Here is a 24,196-nt window from a genome sequence, read left to right as displayed (position 1 = left end):
GTGAAGCATCTCCAGGATAAAAGGAATATAAATTGTGAAATTTATGACCTTACCACTCCTGGTGCCTCATGAGTGGGGCCAAATATGTTAAAAAATGGCCATATTTTCAAAAATCTTCTTTTCTATTACCACACATGTGGGAGAAAAACTAAATGCATAGTTATGATGTCCATGAAGCCTTTTACTAAATTTTTGAAATTCATGTCCCCTGGGTCAAGGGTTCAGGCCCTAGCTACAACAGGGCCAGTATGACTATGTAGTGAACTGTCAAAATGTAATAAATCTTAGAAAATCTTCTCTTCTCCCATATATTTATTTGACAAAAACTAAATGTGTGATTATGAAGTTCATGAAGCCCTCTATCAAAGTTGTGAAGTTCATGGCCCCTGGGTCAGGGGTTCAGGCCCTAGGTCAGGGCCAATATGATCGTATAGTGGATGTATGTATTAAAATCTAGGTGTTGTGACAATTTATTACAAAGTCTTTTACAAATTTCAGCAATTATTTAAGTTTAATTGTCATATATGGAGAATATGATGCAAAGCTCACCCCTCCTTTCTGGTTGTTTCACACTTTCTGGTGAGATCTATTACTGGTTGTTTCACATTTCCTGATCATGCTGATGAGATCTATTACTGGTTGTTTCACATTTCCTAGTGAGATCTATTTCTGGTTGTTTCACATTTCCTGGTGAGATCTATTTCTGGTTGTTTCACATTTCCTGATGAGATCTATTACTGTTTGTTTCACATTTCCTGGTGAGATCTATTTCTGGTTGTTTCACATTTCCTGGTGAGATCTATTTCTGGTTGTTTCACATTTCCTAGTGAGATCTATTTCTGGTTGTTTCACATTTCCTGGTGAGATCTATTTCTGTTTGTTTCACATTTCCTGGTGAGATTTATTTCTGGTTGTTTCACATTTCCTGGTGAGATCTATTTCTGGTTGTTTCACATTTCCTGATGAGATCTATTACTGTTTGTTTCACATTTCCTGGTGAGATCTATTTCTGGTTGTTTCACATTTCCTGGTGAGATCTATTTCTGGTTGTTTCACATTTCCTGGTGAGATCTATTACTGTTTGTTTCACATTTCCTGGTGAGATCTATTACTGGTTGTTTCACATTTCCTGGTGAGATCTATTACTGGTTGTTTCACATTTCCTGATGAGATCTATTACTGGTTGTTTCACATTTCCTGGTGAGATCTATTACTGTATTTAGGGAGATATTCACTCTTGTTTTATTTTTGCCCCGTTCATCCTCGTCACTGGGCAAAATTAAAACTGTTTTCTCTCTTATCTCTCTATTCAACAGAACTATGCCTGGGCGAATTTAGATTGTGGCGAAACCTTCTGCACACGTGTAGAAAGGTGAAAATAACTCAGGGCGAAAATAACCCTGCCTAATATACAGTATTTTTCATCCATTTTATTTCTGTCTGTATCTATTACATTGTAATATAATTTTTTCCTGTAATGTTAATTTCATGATAACAGCAGCAAAACATTAAACAATTAATGGAAATTAATCTGTGTACATGAAGTGTAGGAAGAAATCGTACATAGTTTACAAGCATTTTCATTAATTCAACAATTATTTTGGGACTGTCAAAGTGTTGATCTCAATCATAAGTTAATTTAATTGCACAAACGCCTTTTGTTACAAATTTCAATTTCAATGATGTCATCTATACACCAGTTCCTGGACGACAGTATGATTCTCTAGTCATTCTGTCACTGTGTACACTGTACAATTTGATTGACAGTACAATTCTCTAGTCTTTCTGTCACTGTGTACACTGTACAATTTAATTGACAGTACAATTCTCTAGTCATTCTGTCACTGTGTACACTGTACAATTTGATTGACAGTACAATTTCTCTAGTCTTTCTGTCACCGTGTACACTCTTGGTGAATGTGACTACATGAGTATTATCAAGTGGAATCAATTAAGAAGTCATTTGAAAGTGTTAACAGTCAGTTACCTCAGAATATAGAATTCCCCGAGGCCATATAATTTGCTGTGTACACTGTTTTACAGGGACAGTTTCCATAAGTTTATATCTGTATACCGATCATGACTGAAAACTTTCCAGTGTGCTCCAGAAAAAACTGAAAATATACCACTGTAGTCTGAAGTAATTTCTATCTAAATTTACAAAAAAGTTGTATTTTTGGGAAATTTAGCAACTTTATGGTAGCATACACTGAGCTGGAGTTTCAGAGGACAGCAACAGGAAAATGTTTATTGTCTCATGGGGGATAAAAATCTCAAGACAGCAACTAGAAATTGGTTGTATCTCGATCTGTAACTCTAAATTTGTTATTGCTCAGATAGCCAGTATAGATATAATTTCAGATAGACTTATTAAACTAATTCTGAGTTCTTGAGGGCACATACATACATGCACTGTACACACACACACACACACATACAGTGAGACACCGATATGCACACACACATATTTATAAACAAGTGGTCAGTTGTTGGAAAGTGAATAGGGGAGAATGTGGATTTTGAATGACATCACACCTGATACCAATGACATCATACCTGATAGCAATGACATCACACCTGAAAGCGATGACATCACACCTGATAACAATGACGTCACACCTGATGACAATGACATCACACCTGATAGCGATGACAACACACCTAATAACAATGATATCACACCTGATAACAATGACGTCACACCTGATGACAATGACATCACACCTGATAGTGATGACATCACACCTAATAACAATGACATCACACCTGATAACAATGATATCACACCTGATAACAATGACATCACACCCAGTAACAATGATATCACACCCAGTAATAATGATATCACACCCAGTAACAATGATATTACACCCAGTAACAATGATATCACACCCAGTAATAATGACATCACACCCAGTAACAATGATATCACACCCAGTAATAATGATATCACACCCAGTAATAATATCACACCTGGTAATAATGATATCACACCCAGTAACAATGATATCACACCCAGTAATAATGATATCACACCCGGTAACATTGATATCACACCCGGTAATAATGATATCACACCCGGTAACAATGACATCACACCCGGTAATAATGACATCACACCCAGTAACAATGATATCACACCCAGTAATAATGATATCACACCCAGTAATAATGACATCACACCCAGTAACAATGATATCACACCCAGTAATAATGATATCACACCCAGTAACAATGATATTACACCCAGTAACAATGACATCACACCCAGTAACAATGATATCACACCCGGTAACAATGATATCACACCCGGTAACATTGATATCACACCCAGTAACAATGATATCACACCCAGTAACAATGATATCACACCCTGTAATAATTATATCACACCCGGTAACATTGATATCACACCCGGTAACATTGATATCACACCCGGTAACATTGATATCACACCCAGTAACAATGATATCACACCCAGTAACAATGATATCACACCCGGTAATAATGATATCCCACCCGGTAACAATGATATCACACCAGGTAACAATGATATCACACCCAGTAACAATGATATCACACCCAGTAATAATGATATCACACCCAGTAATAATATCACACCTGGTAATAATGATATCACACCCAGTAACAATGATATCACACCCAGTAATAATGATATCACACCCGGTAACATTGATATCACACCCGGTAATAATGATATCACACCCGGTAACAATGACATCACACCCGGTAATAATGACATCACACCCAGTAACAATGATATCACACCCAGTAATAATGATATCACACCCAGTAATAATGACATCACACCCAGTAACAATGATATCACACCCAGTAATAATGATATCACACCCAGTAACAATGATATTACACCCAGTAACAATGACATCACACCCAGTAACAATGATATCACACACAGTAACAATGATATCACACCCGGTAACAATGATATCACACCCGGTAACATTGACATCACACCCAGTAACAATGATATCACACCCAGTAACAATGATATCACACCCGGTAATAATTATATCACACCCGGTAACATTGATATCACACCCGGTAACATTGATATCACACCCAGTAACATTGATATCACACCCAGTAACAATGATATCACACCCGGTAATAATGATATCACACCCGGTAACAATGATATCACACCCAGTAACAATGATATCACACCCAGTAACAATGATATCACACCCAGTAATGATATCACACCCGGTAACAATGATATCACACCCAGTAACAATGATATCACACCCAGTAACAATGATATCACACCTGGTAATAATGATATCACACCCGGTAACAATGATATCACACCCAGTAACAATGATATCACACCCAGTAACAATGATATCACACCCGGTAATAATGATATCACACCCGGTAACAATGATATCACACCCAGTAACAATGATATCACACCCAGTAACAATGATATCACACCCAGTAATGATATCACACCCGGTAACAATGATATCACACCCAGTAACAATGATATCACACTCAGTAACAATGATATCACACCCAGTAACAATGATATCACACCTGGTAACAATGATATCACACCCAGTAACAATGATATCACACCCAGTAATAATGATATCACACCCAGTAACAATGATATCACACCCGGTAACAATGATATCACACCCGGTAACAATGATATCACACCAAGTAACAATGATATCACACCAGGTAACATGTTGATATCACACCCAGTAATAATGATATCACACCCAGTAACAATGATATCACACCCAGTAACAATGATATCACACCTGGTAACAATGATATCACACCCAGTAATAATGATATCACACCCGGTAACATTGGAAAAGTGGGTTGTGACACATTCTGCCCATAGATAAGTGTCTTGACTATTTTAATTGTCATGGAAAAAGAGTTGATTTTTTTTTTTGCAAAATATTTATGATAAAGAATGTTGAAATGATATGAAATATAGTGCTTCATTTACATTCTTTTTGTAATTTGTAGAGATATTAAACCTGACAACATTCTACTTGATGAAGATGGTAAGAATTTCTTTTTTTGAAAGATTTATAAATATGTATGGAATATTTTTGTTCCGTGCTATCATAAAAGCTTGGGGACGTTGAATCTTAGTATGTCAGGCTATAGACAGAACTTTATGTCAATCTGCCGCAAAACCTTTATCAGGCGCATAATTTTACAAATAGTTAATGCAAATTGCAACCAAGCCATTAGATTTGAATTCTTAATGTATTCTTTACTCGCATAAGTATGTCTGTTGTGTACCTGAAATTGAGCGATCAATTTTAAATAAAAATATATGACACCTGTCATTGAATTTATGTATTTTTTTGCTAAACTTCGAAATGTGATGACTATACAAAAAGGATTTAATATCAGTAATTATGATTAACTGTTAGAATTGGCAAGTATACTGCATGGAGCTTGTTAACACTATACCTACTACTTAGTGGATTACTAGGCCCATCTCAGATTTAATCTGATTAAAGATTGGAATAAAGCATTATGAAGAAATGATTTGTTAGTATTGGGAAATGTATCAATAGGAGCAAATAGAAGCCACTAGAAGGCAATATGAATTTATTATGCATTTCTCTGATTCATACATGTAAATTAATGAATTGCAAAGATGACCATATTCTCTTCCAGTAAGTTACATCTGAATAATCAATATATATACCAACAAAAAAAAAAAAAGGACTTCTGGTTTTGATTCAGAGCTTCTGTAAAAGATGAATTATTGATAGCTGTTTGTCAAGATTTCATGACACTGTATCGTGAGATGGTAATACACAATGTGTTAAAGAAAGTGATGGACAAGCCCAGTTTAAGGAGAGGAAGGGGACAGTATGCCTGATAAAGTTACCATTTGGTAAGAGTCGTATTGATCCAGTGACAAGCTCTCCCCAGACATCTGACACCCTGTGTAGAGACGAAGAAGACTGAATTGACCGAATCTGATATTGGTTTTGACTTGTCTGGTCTTGCTGTCATCTTGCACACCAGAATAAGGCAGACCGAACACAATGGTAATTGTATCTCATCTGCCAGATGATCGAGTCAGATGGACCAGATTGTACACAGGTAGAAGGCGGTGGTCGTAAAATCTGATGAGGGAGGCTTGGATCTGTAACCACTCTTTTGACTCTCGCAATAATTTTAGACTTTATTGAGATTAATGGACAAACTTATAGCCATTTTTATTGACTTAGGACCTTTTGATTGTCATTGCAGGCCATGTACATATTACAGATTTCAACATTGCTACATTGATTACAGACAATCAGCTCGCCACATCCATGTCTGGCACCACTCCGTACATGGGTAGGTTAAATTAAGGAGGTCTGTCATCATGTCTGACACCACTCCGTACATGGGTAGGTTAAATTAAGGAGGTCTGTCATCATGTCTGGCACCACTCCGTACATGGGTAGGTTAAATTAAGGAGGTCTGTCATCATGTCTGGCACCACTCCGTACATGGGTAGGTTAAATTAAGGAGGTTTGTCATCATGTGATCTCTCAACAGACAGTAAAACTTTGTATAAATGAATATGTTTTGATTATATATCAATGTTTCAAATAAAAGCCTTCAAAGCATGAGGCGGAATATTCCTGGACCCAGTTTTTTCGCCTTAAAATGTGAAAAGTTTACCATATAGGTCTCCAGAAATGAAAGTAACGAGTTTAAAAATGTGTGCTGAAGATGAAACCTGTGAAAATTGGCATCAAGTACATTGGGCAAATAAAAACACATTTGAAATTAAAAGAAAGCTGAAAATGTAGAATTTCATCATTTTTTGCTCAACGCTCACTATCAAAGTCCAGTGTGTCATTTTATTTTCCAAATACTTGAATTATAAACATATTGTTAGAAATCTCATTAATTGACGTTGAACTCGAGAGCATTGCAGGTTATTGGTGTTCCCCTGTACAAAGCTTGGATACACCTTTTGTAATAAGTATATATATGTCCAAATACATTATTTCATCAAAGTGGGCTTAAATTGCATAAGAATATACATATATATACATGTAGGAAAATTCTTTTAAAATCTCGTCAATAACCTCTGTAAGCTAGACTACAATTTCAAATTAGATTTATATGCTTCCTCATGTAATGCAGATGCAGGTTTTTTTTAAAGACCACACCACCGGGGGACAAGGCAGGATTTCAATAAGGGTTTAAAGTTTAACATTGGAATATATACCTTTTATGAAAATCTTGCTTTGTTTATAATAATGAGAGCTACTTTGTGGTAGATATCACTCTATCCACTTTCATGCAGAGGGAGATTCTGAACTGCAACCTGTATTGAGCTGTGAAACGTATACACCTTGAAAAAGAACAATGTCACAGCTAGTTTTTATAATTACAGTCAAACTTCCCAAAGCACTCCACTCAGCAGTTACCTATTGTATGTCGTCCTTTGTTTTTTGTTTTTTTTTGTTTACTGGTGATCAGTGTATATAATAATGTGTATGATCCTTCAATGTTGGTACCATATGCATAATTTGTACATATATGTGGCATAGATCTCAATTATATATATATTATACATTTGAATAAATTCCTTCCGATGAAAAACTTTATACAATATGAAAAACTCTTAGATACAATATGGAAAACCCTATATAATTGAATTCTTTAAAACAGTCACTCATCTAGCGTGGTCACCTTGTCAACATTGTACGATGAACTCATTGACATCTCTTTGAAATTTTGTATACAATTTCAAAGCTATTATCTAGAAAAAAATTGAATGCTGCTTTACATTCAGATTTGTGTAAGTAATGGAGATTCGATGATCATTGATGCACTTTTACAAAACAGCAGCTTTATGTTTGTGTGCTTATAAACTGAGCAAAACAAAGAAAATGTCAGCTAAATTAGAAAAAAAATGAAGAAAAAGATAATGATGGGAGGGCAAGACTTTAGCTGGAGGTTTTATTTCTCCTGCTATATTTCCACAGCACCAGAAATTATCCGTGTAATTTACAATGCGTGTTTTTAATGAAGAACTTTGCTATGTTTCCTCAGCACCAGAAATTATCTGTGTAATTTACAATGTGTGTTTTTAATGAAGAACTTTGCTATGTTTCTACAGCACCAGAAATTTTTGCCTGTGCCCTGGATGAATGCCCCGGCTATAACTTCGCAGTTGACTGGTGGTCACTTGGGGTGTGTACTTACGAGATGTTGAGAGGAAGGGTATGTTAAATCTATACCAGCATGCAATAGCACCATTTCCTCCTTATCCTACACACTTGTAGGTTACAGTTGTACTTTTGGTAAATAGGCCTATCTGGAGTAAATTCCTTTTGCATTTAGAAAAAGGCGTAATTGAAACACCGTTTTCTGATTGAGAAAATTCCTTTTGTACGGATAAAATTTTGCATGTGATTTTGGAGAGAATAGGTATGCAATAAAAAATTTTGCCTTTCAAAACTTACAAGTACCAAATATGTTCATGGCTACTTAGTTGCAAAATGTATTAAATCTCCTAAGAATATCATTTATTTCAAAAGTGATATGTGAGTGGGCTAAAAGTTTAAGGCATCTTGCATGCTTGACAGTATTGCATCAAGAGATCTTTTAAAAATTGTGATGTAAAAACAGTGTTCTATATCATACAGATGAAAGTCAGGGAGTGTAAGATTATAGTAATTTGATCGGTTCTCTGAGGGCGGATATAAAAACAACATTCTTGTGATGGACTATAATGAAGCTTATTAGCCAGCTAAAGGAAAAACTTAACGTTGTCTAATGAAGGTTCTGTCGCACACGACATGCTACTCAAGATTACCACACATTGATTCAGCTGTCTCTGTATGCTTGGACTGAGATAGGAAAGGTCTAAAAATTTGCACTCGTTTTTGCTCATTACCAATTGACAAATTGTTTTTGGAGTGGTGACCGATGAGATAATGCTGGTGTTAGTTTCGGTTGTCCCTTATGTTTAAATGATACTTACAAATGATGGTTAAGACATGGTGATTTGGTTTTCTCAATGTGTCTAAACATTAGTGATGAAGATTTAGTTGATTTCTGACTCAAATTAAGTGCTCAGTTACAAAAACTATGTTTCTGATCTTTGGATGTGTACTTTCATGTTCATGCAAAGTTATTGATGAGAGGATTAATCACATGTTAATTAGCCAAAATTTGATAGACAAGGATAAGATTTTAAATGTTCAATACCTTATTTCAATTTGTTTTTTAAATAATCTTATTTATTTTTGACCGCATGACCTTCACCTTGGAGACTGGCCTATTTTTGAAAAACTTCAACCTTGGCCGGCCATAACATTTGAATGTTAGTGCTAGGGATTTCATTTGTGTATTCCTTGTGACGAGACCTTTCTCATGGTACCAATATTACTTTGCTGATGTCCATTCAAAGTGGACAACTAGAAAGACACAACAAACAAATTAATGATAAAAAAATCCACCTGATTTATATCTCTACCATATGAATGAGAGAGAGAGAGAGAGAACACACATAGATACAAAAGAGAGAGAACTGTGAATGTACATGGATCAAGGTGTAAATTCAAATTTTCTTTCTCCTGTCGTATTTGGAAGCATATGAGAATTCTACAATAAATGATTCATCTGTCAAAGTTTGACTTGATCATCTCTTTTTTCATTGTGACTCTGTAACAGGTACAAGTCATTCATCAATTTCATCACAGCCAGGCCTCACAGTTAAATAAATGCTCAATCAATCTGTATCTGTTTACAATCACGAAATCCACAGAGCATAAAACCCACATATAAATATTCATTATAACACAGGGCACTTCAAACAATAGGGAAGTTACTAATAAACTATAATCCCATGGGGATCCGGGTTAGAATAGGTCCTCAGTACCCCCTTGCTTGTCGTAAGAGGCGACTAAATGGGGCAGTCCTTCAGATGAGACAGAAAAAACCGAGGTCCCGTGTCACAGCAGGTGTTGCACAATAAAGATCCCTCCGTCCTCAATGGCCATAAGTGCCGAGCATAGGCGTAAATTTTGCAGTCCTTCACTGGCAGTGGTGATGTCTCCATATGAGTGAAATATTCTCGAGAGGGACATTAAACAATATTCAATCAATAAACTATAACTCACAACAGTTTATACAATAGAGAACTTCGTGTTTAACAGTAACACAGTTTTGAGTTTACTTGAGTCAAAGAGTTTTTGAGGTGGCCTGAATCGCAGAGTTTTTGAGGTGACCTGAATCACAGAGTTTTTGAGGTGGCCTGAATCATGCAGTTTTTAAGGTGGCCTGAATCACAGAGTTTTTAAGGTGACCTGAATCACAGTTTTTAAGGTGGCCTGAATCACAGGTTTTTTGAGGTGGCCTGAATCATGCAGTTTTTGAGGTGGCCTGAATCACAGGGTTTTTGAGGTGACTTGAATCACAGAGTTTTTGAGGTGGCCTGAATCACAGGGTTTTTGAGGTGGTCTGAATCATGCAGTTTTTAAGGTGGCCTGAATCACAGGGTTTTTGAGGTGGCCTGAATCACAGAGTTTTTGAGGTGGCCTGAATTACAGGGTTTTTGAGGTGGTCTGAATCATGCAGTTTTTAGATTAACTCAGTTTTAAGGGTACTTGAATTGTTTTTGAAGTTTTTCAAGTATCTGAATCAGACAGTTTTGTGGGGTACCTGAGTTACACAGGTTTTGTAGGGTACCTGAGTTACACAGGTTTTGTAGGGTACCTGAGTTACACAGGTTTTGTGGGGGTACCTAAACAACTTAGTGTTGAAATTTCTAAGGCTACCTGTTCTGTGTTGACAACAGGGAAAAATATTTTGTCCAGTTTTAAAATAGCACTTTGTATACAAAGATTGCTTATATTCCAGGTCATTTAGCCAACATCAGGGTCACTTTTAATACACTTGACTGAAGATGAGACATAGAAATTTGTCATGGTTGCTTATAATAACGAGACACGGTCACAGGGGTTAAGCCCATTTTGACCCTAATTTTCTCGTATTCCATCTATTTATGGTCACTACATGTACATGTAGGAGTTTCAGATCAAATCGGACTGATAGCCTCTGTGGACACAGAAAAACAAAATAAAAACATTGTAATTGTCAGATCACAAGCACATACTGGATGTAAAGGTTGCCCATGACTAAACAGTGCTTCTGTTTACTAGGATCCTTATAACCATGGCCATTTCACTCATTTGATGACTTTCAATGAAAAGACAGAAGAAATTTAAACATTTTGTTGGAGGCACAACTTTATGATGGAAAATCATGTGATGTTATTGCCATCCAGTCAACGGAAGGGGGGGGGGGGGATGCTCTTGTTGCACCGCCAGCTTGCAGCGTGTACATTTTGAATTGTTTGTTGTGTGGTAATCCGATGAGAAGTCAGGCCCAATGAGCCAGTTGATGAATTATCAGTCACATTAGATTTCTTCAACAATTTCAGACATTGACTATAATTTAGCACCATTGATGTAACATATTGAATGAAATTGCATGTTTTTAATTGTCTATGATGATTACATTTTTACGTTTTTATGTCTTCAGCTTTCCTAATTACATGTATCTCAGTCTTAGCACCCTACATGATTTTATTCATTTTTGAAGTCATAAATTCAAATTGATTGTAGTACACTAGAAAGACAAATCTCAGACCTTAGATAGACAAAATTAACTAAGTGTATACAGTCACACCTTAAATATACAAAATCAACTAAGTGTAGACAGTCGCACCTGAAATAGACAAAATTAACTAAGTGTACACAGGATTCGTCCATAGGTATATAGATCTGACAGTAGGTAGATGAATACTATGGAAAGAAGTTTAAGGACATTTACAATGTGTAATTGCAATAGTATTAGATTTCATTTTAACGTCATGGTATCTGAATGTGCATATTTTTCAAACAACAGAAAAATATATCTTAAGGAGGTAATTTACATCATCATAATGGCTGACTTCCTTTTAAAACTTGAATGAAAATATAAATATCACCAATATTTGTTTATTCATTTCAAAAAGCATTGTCTGGCTGAGTAGCTCAGTAGGTTAGCATGTCGACTGCTGAACTAAAGATTGCGGGATCAAGTCCATGCAGCAAGGGTTTGAAATTTTTTTTTCAGATTGCTTTCTACTAAAACTTCTTTTTTTGACTAAATAGAGTAAATTTGAAAGTTTTCAATTTCAAAATATTGTTGTACATATCCCACGTTTTGTCCATATCAAATTTCTCTGGTGTAGCATACATGTACATCCTTAAAAAAGATTTTGTAAGAACTCCAACATTATTAAGTTTAATGAATTTATTAATACAAACAATTTCTGGGTTGGTTTTTTTTGTTTTTTGTTTGTTTTGGTTTTGTGTTTTTGTTTTTGTTTTGGGTTTTTTGGGTGTTTTTTTAACAGAGCTCTGGCAAAATTTGTTATTAAGAAATGTTTTAGTGCTGCCTGCTCTTTCTGAACTAATGAACTTGTCTTACATATTTATTTTTTTATACATACCTGTCTATTTTGCCTTACCTGTAGTCTTTACCTTAGTTTATATATGTGTATAATATATTTGTTTGTACTTCATGTACCAGTGATCTTATTTTGAGTGAATAAGTAATTGAATTGAACAATTATTTTCTTAAGAATTCAGGGTCAATGAACCGTGCAGTCCAAGAGCAGATGTTGGTATGGCTAATATTGATTTTCATATTAAGAGAATGTATATTGCAGAGTGTTATCATATGACCATTCTTGATATATCCGTAATTGTTATCAAAGAAATATGAAGAAATCAAACTTTGACACCAATATTCTGTTGTAATAAGCAGTGCCTTGTTATATCTGATCTCATAAATGAAATCTACTTTACTTCTGTACATCTGTACATGTACTTCATACATGACATCGATTATATATTAGGAAAATTTTGTTGAATTTTTCAGAAAAACCTTAACAGGTACCATTTTTCAAGTATCATCATGTATTTTAGATTCCATATTTCACACCATGACTCTCAGAAACCATTGGTTGGTTGTATATATATATTATTTAACGTCCCGCTCGAGAATTTTTCACTCATATGGAGATGTCGGCACTATTATTGTGAATGACTGGCCTGTGGTCAGCGCTTACAGCCTTTGAGCAGGGAGCGATCTATTTCATGCCACACCTGCTGTGACATGGGGCCTCAGTTTTTGCGGTCTCATCTGAAGGACCGCCCCATTTAGTCGCCTCTTAAGATAAGCAAGGGGCACTAAGGACTTATTCCAACCCGGATTCCCATGGAGATGAAACCATTAGTTAACTCTTAGTCAAATTTCTAATTTGAAAGCATGCAGATCTTCATAATGTGTGTACTTCAATTGTTTATACTACAGGGTGAGGCCACAGTGGGGTTTAAAAAATTTACATTCCTATGGGAGTAATGCAGTTACTTAGGAACTACAAATGAAGAATGCCACTTATTCCTTGCTCTGATGACACTCTCACTCTCCATATTCAGGCATTGCTATATATCCCCATAGAAAATTTAAATTAATTTAAATTACAAACAATGGACATAAGCATAAAATTGGTCCAAAAGTATTTTGTATTACGGATGTGTGACTGATATAACTATATCTTTGTAAGTTTACCTGCACTGGACTACATTTTGTAGACCATAACCTTATAAACTAGATAGGCAGCTTAGCAATGTGAATTCATCTTGCCGCTGTCTTTATTGAATCTTAGACAGGCACGTAGGTGTCGGAGTATGATCGCGCTGCAACAATTTATTGGATTGCAGAAGAGGCTATAGATGTGGAACTCGAAAAGATTCTAAACTGAGCCAGCACTGCTCATTAATTATTGACTTGTAGGAGAGAATGTTATTCACTGAGAAATATGTCTGCTCTTTCACCGGGAAAATATACAGGGTTTACAAAGGAAATTTATTTTTGAATTGCATAATATAATTTTTTGGGGGTTTAATTTAATAAAGAGCAGAGTGTTTTACTTTGTCGAGGAATATTTTGTCGTTAGAGGAAGGTGAAAGGATAGTCGCACTGCAAGAGTCCCCAGGAAAACAATGTGGAAAAATTGATGAAATTATCAAAGGCTGAAAGAGTGTCAGTCACTTGTCTCTTCCTCTGGGAAGTCTTCAGCTGGTATTTCTCCCTGAGGGATTGTAAAGCCTGACATTTCAATGATTAAATAAGAAGAATAAACTATACAAAGAATTGTGCGAGTTTTGATGACGTATATTGACTTCATGTCTTGAAGACTTTCCTGGCATTAAGAAAACATAAAAATAGATACTTCTGATGTTGTTGAAAGTGGGTTACATTTTTAAAGGTAGCTCAATCATTACACCAAGACTTGTGCTTTTGACACCGTGTTGCAAAATGGTGATTTAAATGTTTTGTGAAATTATTTGGACTGATAGATTTGTTTGTCTTTCTCATTTAAGACAGCTTTAGTTATTCACAGATCCTGAGTTAAAATCCCCCCCCCCCCCCCCCCCCCCCCCCCCCCCCCCCTCCAAATCTTTTGTTCAATTTAAGCAAAACAAATTTTTGAAAATCATATTTTTTTTAAATCCAAAATTGCATATCTCATGCCTTTTTGATGTATGTATGAATCACATAAAATTGTATAGATTGCTCCAGTATAAATGTGTTATATATGTCATCAGTTATTATAGTAGTTTCAAATTTCTATATAATGCATTTATGCACAACTGTAGCAATTATGGGCTATGATATTTTTAGACCATAGGAACAACTCTTCATTTTTTTGGTTCCAATTTTTATACTTCTTTCTTAGATCAAAGACAGTTTACCTGGAGTTATACCTGTAGATGGAGATTTATTTTAGGTCACAAAGATCCATTACATTATGTCAAGGGACGAGTTCCAGGAAATGTTTTGTCATGAATTCTTAACATCACAAAATTTAGACTGCATTTGATGTAGGATGAAGGTCAAATGTGAAGATTTCTGTTTCAGAGACCGTATGACATTCACAGTAGCACCTCCATCCACGAGGCCAAACAAATGTTCACCACTCTCAAAGTGCATTATTCCTCCTCATGGCATAATGGCTGCAAGGACCTAGTCAAACAAGTAAGGAAAGAAAAAGTTCAGATCCACCAAATAAAACAGGTTCATTCACAGGGGCTATAAGCCTGTTTTGGGCCCAAACTTTGTGATACCATAAATATAGAAAGGGGTCTAAGTCGGACCCAGATAAAAATCTACCCACTCACTTCAAATGCCTAAAAAAAAATCAGAAGCTAGGAGTGATATGCGTAATTTACAGTTCTCCTTGCATAGATAAATGTTTAACTACTTGCAAACCAAATTTCAAGGCACAGGTTCTCAGAATAACAGAGATATACGTCATTGTTCTTTCACCTGTATACTTTTACTAGGACATTTACAGGTGTTCGGGTGGTTTCTTGCCTATGACAGCAGTGAAATTCAAACTAGTGTGGAAGATTTCAGACCTGTCAATTAAAATTTACATAAAATGTACTCTAGTTACTTCCTCATACTTTAATAATGTGTAGATTACTTTTTTTTTTCCTCAGCAGCATCAACTGTTGATAAGATCTGCCATTTTAATAAAAGTACTAAAGACCTGATATACTTAGAATCTCAAATACCTTAAAATTGATAAAAATATTATTCTTGTGATATTGGACCTAGAGAAGGAAATTAAACGTTATTTTTTGGTTTTCATAATTTTTTTGTTTTTGTCTATTTCATTTCTTTTAGATTATTTTTACCCATTTTCCCCATTAAAGTTTAGGTATTTGGGGTCTTTAGTGCTTTTCTGAAATTGGCAGAAAGAGTTAGGAGTTAAAAGGTTTGTAAAATAAGCGACCCAGATACTGCAAACATAGAGAACTTTATTAAAGTATGAGGAAGTAAGTAGGCCCAAAATCTTCCACACTAGTCTGAATTTTGCTGCTGTCGTAGGCAAGAAACCACCGAGTGACCTGGACCATTATGTGTCCTAGTAAAAATAAACAAGTGAAATCGAGAGAATGATGATGTATATCTCTGTTATTTTAAGAACCTGTGGATTGAAATTTGGCATGCAAGTAGTTAAAACATTAATCTATGCAGGGAAAACGACACATTACGCATATTATACCTAGTTTCTGATTTTTTTAGGCATTTGAAGCGAGAGGGTAGTTTTTTTTATCTGGGTCAGAGTTAGACCCCTTTCTATACTTATGGTATCAGAGAGTTCAGGTCCAAAACTGGCTGTGAGTTCGTGTATTAGTCTATCTTCACCCTGTTTTGTCTATTTTTGTTAACTGCTGAAATATTTTTGTTCATATTTCTTGCAATGCACAATGTTTGTAGCTTCTATATTTGGATCCAGAGAGGAGAATTTCCTCAATAGAGGAGCTGCAGAAACACAGCTTTATATCCGATGTGGACTTTGACAGTGTACTACACAGACAGATAAAACCATCGTTTGTGCCTTCTGTAAGTTTTTTATGCTTTTGATTAGTGGATATGATGTATATGTTGCTGTACAAATGGAATCTAGTACCATCCGAAATCCTCCTTGGGCAAATTGTAATGCCAATTTCTACTTGTACATATTAAATTCCAATTTCTACTTGTACATATTGTTCTGCTGGTTCAAAATGGAATTCAAATTTCAACTACATGTAGTGGGTTCATTTAAGGTCTTAATTTGCCCTGTAAGATGTTTATTAGGATCTTATTTTGCCCTGTAAGATGTTTATTAGGATCTTATTTTGCCCTGTAGGAGGTTTATTGTCTTATTTTGCCCTGTAGAAGGTTTATTAGGGTTTTATTTTGCCCTGTAGGTTTATTGTCTTATTTTGCCCTGTAGGAGGTTTATTAGGATCTTATTTTGCCCTGTAGAAGGTTTATTGTCTTATTTTGCCCTGTAGAAGGTTTACTTAGGGTCTTATTTTGCCCTGTAGTATGTTTGTTTACAGTCAAACAAATTGTTTTGATCCTTACAAAGGGAAATAACTTGGATGCATCTTGAAACTTGTGTATTAAGGTGTGAATTCTTTACTCTATAACGATGCTTCAATTTGGCACAAGTAGGGGGGATTATTTGAATGGGAAATTATTGGGTAAATTGTGGAATTTTACAGAAGGACCACCTGAACTGTGACCCAACCTATGAACTGGAAGAAATGATTATAGAATCCAAGCCTCTTCACAAAAAGAAAAAGAGGCTTGCCAAACAGAACTCCAAGAGGGAGCTCTCACACCAGTCCTCAATGGTAAGGCATTTGTGATGGAGATTATCAGAGGAGTACATTTACAGTTACAACTATCCAATCCGACACGTATACAGTTACACCTATCCAATCTGACACCTGTAAAGTTACACCTGTCCAATCCAACACATATACAGTTACAACTATCCAATCTGACACCTGTACAGTTACACCTATCCAATCTGACACCTGTACAGTTACACCTGTCCAATCCGACACATATACAGTTATACCTATCCAATCTGACACCTGTACAGTTACACCTATCCAATCTGACACCTGTACAGTTACACCTGTCCAATCCGACACATATACAGTTACACCTATCCAATCTGACACCTGTATAGTTACACCTGTCCAATTAGACACCTGTACAGTTACACCTGTCCAATCCAACACCTGTACAGTTACACCTGTCCAATCTACACACCTATACAGTTACCTGTCCAATCTGACACACCTGTACAGATACATCTGTCCAATCCGACACACCTATACAGTTACACCTATCCAATCTGACACCTGTACAGTTACACCTGTCCAATCCGACACATATACAGTTATACCTATCCAATCTGACACCTGTACAGTTACACCTGTCCAATCCAACACATATACAGTTATACCTATCCAATCTGACACCTGTACAGTTACACCTATCCAATCTGACACCTGTACAGTTACACCTGTCCAATCCGACACATATACAGTTACACCTATCCAATCTGACACCTGTATAGTTACACCTGTCCAATTAGACACCTGTACAGTTACACCTGTCCAATCCGACACCTGTACAGTTACACCTGTCCAATCTACACACCTATACAGTTACCTGTCCAATCTGACACACCTGTACTGATACACCTGTCCAATCCGACACACCTGTACAGTTACACCTGTCCAATCTGACACGCCGGTACAGTTACTCTTGTCAACACCTGTACAGTTACACCCGTCCAATCTAACACCTGTACAGTTACACCTGTGTGATCCGTATCACATGGTATTCCGACCCAAATTTTCATTCCCAATTACCTTTTACCTCCATGTTCTTCATACTATGTAATCCAACTCAACACCAAATTTGTAGGGGTGAAACGACCAGTTTGATTAAAATCAAACCTCTCACTTTGCTCAATCTACGGACAATTGCTGCGAGGGAGCCAGCGATTGTTCGTATATCGAGCGAAGTGAGAGGTTTGATTTTAATTAGACTGTGAAATGATATGCTTCATTCATATTACGATACATATCGTAGAATTTTGACATAGTATGGTTACTTTCAATATAATACATTCAAGTTTATTAAACATGATAAAAGGATCACATTTTTAAAAAAAATATTTCACATAAGTTATCCTAATTCATTAACAACATAAACTTATATTGTTATCATAAATGGAAATTGATATGATTGACTTGAATATATTAAAGACAAATGGAAAAGAATAAGAACATAAACTCTGTAAATTTTTTGTCACAGAAATTGACTAGATAAATTGAATTACATGTAAATTGATAAATTGATTTATTTTGAATCCATTGATATTTTTCAAACATATATCACAAATAAATCATCTGGAATAATGATATTGGACTTAAAGAGTATAATCAAGAGTTCCCAGATAACATTTTGTCTTTCAACACCTATACAATGTTTTATATAAACACATGTACAATCTGATTCGTGTGAACACCTATACAATCTGATTCGTGTGAACACCTATACAATCTGATTCATATGAACACATGCATGTACAATCTGATTTGTGTGAACACCTATACAATCTGATTCATGTGAACACCTATACACACTGTTTTATATGAACACCTATACAATCTGTTTTATATGAACACCTATACAATCTTTTATATGAACACCTATACAATCTGATTCATGTGAACACCTATGCAATCTGATTCGTGTGAACACCTATACAATCTGTTTTATATGAACACCTATGCAATCTGTTTTATATGAACACCTATACAATCTGTTTTATATGAACACCTATACAATCTGTTTTATATGAACACATGCATGTACAATCTGATTCATGTGAACACTTATACAATCTGATTCATGTGAACACCTTTACACACTGTTTTGTATGAACACCTATACAATGTTTTATATGAACACATGTACAATCTGATTCATGTGAATGCCTGTTGCAGTAATGGAGTGCTTTCTATATACAGTCTGATTCATGTGAATGCCTGTTGCAGTAATGGAGTTCTCTCTATAGGCATTGATTTGTTTCCGTTACACTGAGTTTGAAATTTACGAGTTTGATACCAGTCTGCTTCTGACAAGGGAGATAACTTTTACATTGAGAAATGACCACAGGGAGATTCCTTTTAATAGAATCATGGTTATGATGGATTTCTCTCAAAGGACAGGATTTAGTACCTCACTCTTATCTGCCCCCTTTGATTGAAACATCCAGTAGCGAAAACAAATCAATTTCTGTAGAAAGTATGCTGGTATCATTTACAGTGGCTGGGTTGGATTGTGTCTGGCATTACAAAATTCGTAATTTCTCTAGATAAGTGCAAAATTTTAGCTCAAGTTGATTTAGAAATGATAGATCACAATCACCACCATATTCACACAATCATGTAACGGATGTGATCAGTTTAGTCACGCATTACTTAATCCCAATCCAGAATCATGTAACGGATGTGATCAGTTTAGTCATGCATTACTTCCCAATCCAGAATTATGTAACAGATATGATCAGTTTAGTCACGCAATACTTCCCAATCCAGAATTATGTAACGGATGTGATCAGTTTAGTCACGCATTACTTCCCAATCCAGAATCATGTAACGGATGTGATCAGTTTAGTCACCCATTACTTAATCCCAATCCAGAATCATGTAACGGATGTGATCAGTTTAGTCACCCATTACTTAATCCCAATCCAGAATTATGTAACGGATGTGATCAGTTTAGTCACGCATTACTTCCCAATCCAGAATTATGTAACGGATGTGATCAGTTTAGTCACGCATTACTTCCCAATCCAGAATTTTGTAACGGATGTGATCAGTTTAGTCACCCATTACTTAATCCCAATCCAGAATTATGTAACGGATGTGATCAGTTTAGTCACGCATTACTTCCCAATCCAGAATTATGTAACGGATGTGATCAGTTTAGTCACTCATTACATTGTTAAGACAGGAAAACATACATATTGACTCCAAAATATGCAAGTGTTTTCCTGTTAGTATCAAATACTGTAAAAATGAAAGATCTACGTTAAAAACTTTTCAACTTATCGTGTCACAATGAAAACATATAAGTTAGAAATTTCTTTTGGATGAAACCACAAAAACTGAGGCCCCATGGCACAGCAGGTGTGGCACAATAAAGAACCCTTCTTGCTCAAAGGTAGTAAGCACCAAGCATATAGGCCTAGATTTTGTAGCCCCTCACCAGCAAAGGTGACATTTCCATATGAGTGAAAAATTCTCAAGAAGGATGTAAAATACTGTAATATACAATCTGCAGTGGTTAGCAGTATTTTACTTTGTAAGACATTGTTAAATCAGACAAGTGTGTTTATTTACAGGAAGGGGATACTTCACAAGACATGGAGGAGAATATTTTTAAATATTTTAGAATCTTCAACCGGGAGAGGTAATATGTTACAGATGTTCATAGTCTGAAGACAAACTCCTAGAGATTCTATTCTAATCCCCTAAATTCGTTGCTCTGTAAGTAACTGCAAAGTTTTGTTTTCATTATGTAGTTGAAATAGCTCAAGGACATTTAATATAGAGTATCTTCATGTGGAGGATTTAAGTCTGTTTAACTATAGACGATCATTGCTTGAATCAGTCAACATTATAGATATACTTTATACTGGGAAGCCATTGTCCAGCTTCAGCGACAAACAATTTCTTCCCATTTCAAATCCATCTGCTGCAGTAGAGATAAGAGTAAATTTTGAATATGCTTCGTTTTTAATTTGCTCATTCAGGATGAGGTTTTAATAGAGGGAAATGAAACTGAGGGGAAATTTTCCCCGGATACTCCAGAGTTACATACCTTGAAACTTTTCCCTGACACTGTATTGTAGGGAGTTACAAACAACACCTCGAGACCAAGAGGAACCTCGCCAAGAGAGAGACAATGAATGTTACGAATCTCAGGATGAACTTGAAGTTCCAAGTAAGGGCTCTAAACAACCAATCACAAAACAAGTGACGTTCGACTCCAGTGAATTGACAAGCAAGACACCAATATCTAGTATCGGTGCAAGTACCTCGTTCAGCTGATGTAGCGAAAACTTGGTACATCTGTGATTCTCGAGCATTTCCAGAAGCTTACAAAAACATCACAAACGGGATCAGTTTGTCTTAACTCATTGAGTGATGTGATCATTGCTCTGTCACTTATCAACAACTTCACTTGTTCAAATCGAGAGGACAGTCAATGATGTTATGTTTTATACAGTAAAACATGCATATAGCAAAGTTATGTGGAGGAACCAATCTGATTCATTATCAATGTAATTTGTAATCAGTTCATGACATGTTTGTAAAACTACAGGGGAATGAAAATCGCTTCACTGTTAGCATGGTTTCAGTATAAGCATGTTTGCTGTAACTGTGTTTTACTGTAAGTGTGAATTCATTATAAGCATCTTTACTGTAACCATGTTTTACTCTAATTGAATATGAGGACCAAATAAATGACCAATAGGATGAATGACCAATAGGATGACCAATAAAATGACCAATTCTTTAACACTAGATGGCCAAAGAATCATGAGAATGTTGCATCATAGCTAATGTGCATATTAACTACATGTAGCAGTTCAGCTGTTCACTTAGTATTCTCTTGTATGAAGGTGGTACACATGTACTTTGATTGTGGACATTAACTAGCAACAACTGTTGTAGTACCTTTATTGTTATGTTATGTAAAGGAAAAAAGAACTAAGTCTGATTTTAAGGAGATATTTTACATCATCATGATGGCTAACTTCCCTTTAAAACATGGATGAAAATAAAAATATCAGCAATATTTCTCTATTCATTTCCAAGTGCATTGCCTAACTGAGGAGCTCAGTAGGTTAGCATGTCGAATGCAGAACTGTAGATCGCAGGTTCGAGTCCAATATGGGTTTTTAATTTTTTCAGATTGCTTTCTACTAAAACTGCATTTTTTGACTAAATAAAGTAAATTTGAAAGTTTTCATTTTCAAAATATCATTGTGCATATCCCCCACTTTTCATCCATATCAAATTTCTCTGGTGTAGCATATCTCCTTAAAATGTATTTTTATTGATACTTGTAATTAACACTTAGAAGTCTAATCCTGTTTTATAAATTCAATTTTAATTGTTGCATTCCATTATATATATATATATATATATATATATATATATATATATATATATATATTCTGTTTTTGTATTATTTCCAGGGACATGTGTAATAATATTGCTTTTTCATTGTTGTGCTGGCAAAGGAAATTGCAGTCTTTGTGAAGTACTTCTCTAATTTAGTACATAATTTTGATGTGGACCATGAAGCATTAGGAATGACCTTCTTCATTGTCTATTTGTCCCCCTTGTGAGAGATAATTTTTATTTCTAGCACATTTATTTGTCAGGTGACAGTCATTAAATAAGTATTGTCATATCCGTTGACTTTTCATAATATCTTATTTCTTAATCATTGGAATTGAATCTCCGCTGTGTTTGTGATGCAAAGTAATCAAGTTCATTTTTGCAGATTGGTGTATTTAAGTACCCGACATCCTGTTTTCTGATTGTTGCAATATTTTGTTTGTGACAGCCTAGAACATTGAAATTGTAAGAGATGTAACTGCTTTTCAGCATGTATTTTCTGTATGTGATATATACAACAATCACTGATGTGTGAAATTTATCTTTATGTTAAATTTATCGAAAGTCTGTGTTCAGTCATGCATAACACAATATTACTGTACACTACATGTAATTTTTATAACGAGCACAAACGCCTCTTTTTCATGAATACTTATCGTCGCATACGAGTCATTATGTTTATCCTCAAATATTTCTCATCGCGAAAGCCTTCTGCATTGGTGGTTCTCGAGTACTAGTGCACATATTCATGTAGTGTGTTATTGTTCGTGTGCAGTAATTGTGACAGCTCGACAGGGATAGCCCTTTTTAAAAAGGAACTGCCATGAATGTCTATGTCATACATACAATGTAACATCCGGAAAGGGGATTCATTGTCCAATCATATTTCCTGAAAGTTGTCCAATCATATTCCTTGAAAGTTGTACACAATGTCATATTCAGTTAATGATGTGCAATCAATGTTTTGGTGTAGATTATTATATTATGTATTCCTCTTTGACAATCGGAACTGTTGTCAATTTCTTAATGATCAACGCATTGCAAAATGTATTTGCTTTTGAAATTAGCATTTTTCTTTGCTAATTTGATTGAGTTACCTGCCTTGTTTTATCTAGCAACTCCGAATTTTCTGAGATATGCTGCTTATTGTTTTGTTTCTGTTTATATGTTTTGTTATATTGAGTTTTGAAATCTGTTTTTTAAAATTAAATTTTAAGACTCTAATAGTGGTTGTTCTGTGGTGACTTTCAGACTGTTTTCTATGGTACATACTCGTCAAGAAATGTTACGCACTAGAAAATGACTGAATGGAAGGGGAAAAATTCCAATCTCAAACACACAAGACAGTAACGTGTAGAGCACACAAACTGTTTATGTTATTGTAAGCTGAATGGCAATTAATGAAAATGAATTGAGTGGAACTTTACAAACAAGTTACTTACACACAAGAAATTGAAAACTGTTGTGGACACCATCTTCCGGTACTCCATAAAAATACCAGACATATTTTTAGTCCCCTACCGACAAAGTTG

The 24,196-nt window shown here is 35.4% G+C and overlaps 1 protein-coding gene across 4 annotated transcripts in view; it reads left to right on the top strand.

Annotated features, from left to right (window-relative positions):
* The window catches only part of LOC125659951 (serine/threonine-protein kinase 32B-like), a 67,059-nt gene extending 43,169 nt beyond the window's left edge, over window positions 1-23,890 (top strand). For all 4 annotated transcript variants that reach the window (XM_056148857.1, XM_056148858.1, XM_056148859.1 and 1 more), the window contains 8 exons: window positions 5,032-5,069; window positions 6,283-6,372; window positions 8,156-8,259; window positions 15,019-15,135; window positions 16,387-16,512; window positions 17,163-17,294; window positions 20,876-20,943; window positions 21,386-23,890. In XM_056148857.1, coding sequence (XP_056004832.1) covers window positions 5,032-5,069; window positions 6,283-6,372; window positions 8,156-8,259; window positions 15,019-15,135; window positions 16,387-16,512; window positions 17,163-17,294; window positions 20,876-20,943; window positions 21,386-21,584 — 874 coding nt within the window. In that variant the 3' untranslated portion in view covers window positions 21,585-23,890. The remainder of the gene's footprint in view (window positions 1-5,031; window positions 5,070-6,282; window positions 6,373-8,155; window positions 8,260-15,018; window positions 15,136-16,386; window positions 16,513-17,162; window positions 17,295-20,875; window positions 20,944-21,385) is intronic.
* Window positions 23,891-24,196: the final 306 nt, after the last annotated feature.

This window comes from Ostrea edulis, chromosome 9 (assembly GCF_947568905.1).
Source record: "Ostrea edulis chromosome 9, xbOstEdul1.1, whole genome shotgun sequence".
Lineage (NCBI taxonomy): Eukaryota > Metazoa > Mollusca > Bivalvia > Ostreida > Ostreidae > Ostrea > Ostrea edulis.
Note: the sequence above shows the minus strand (reverse complement) of the source record. Positions and strands in the feature narration are given on the sequence as shown.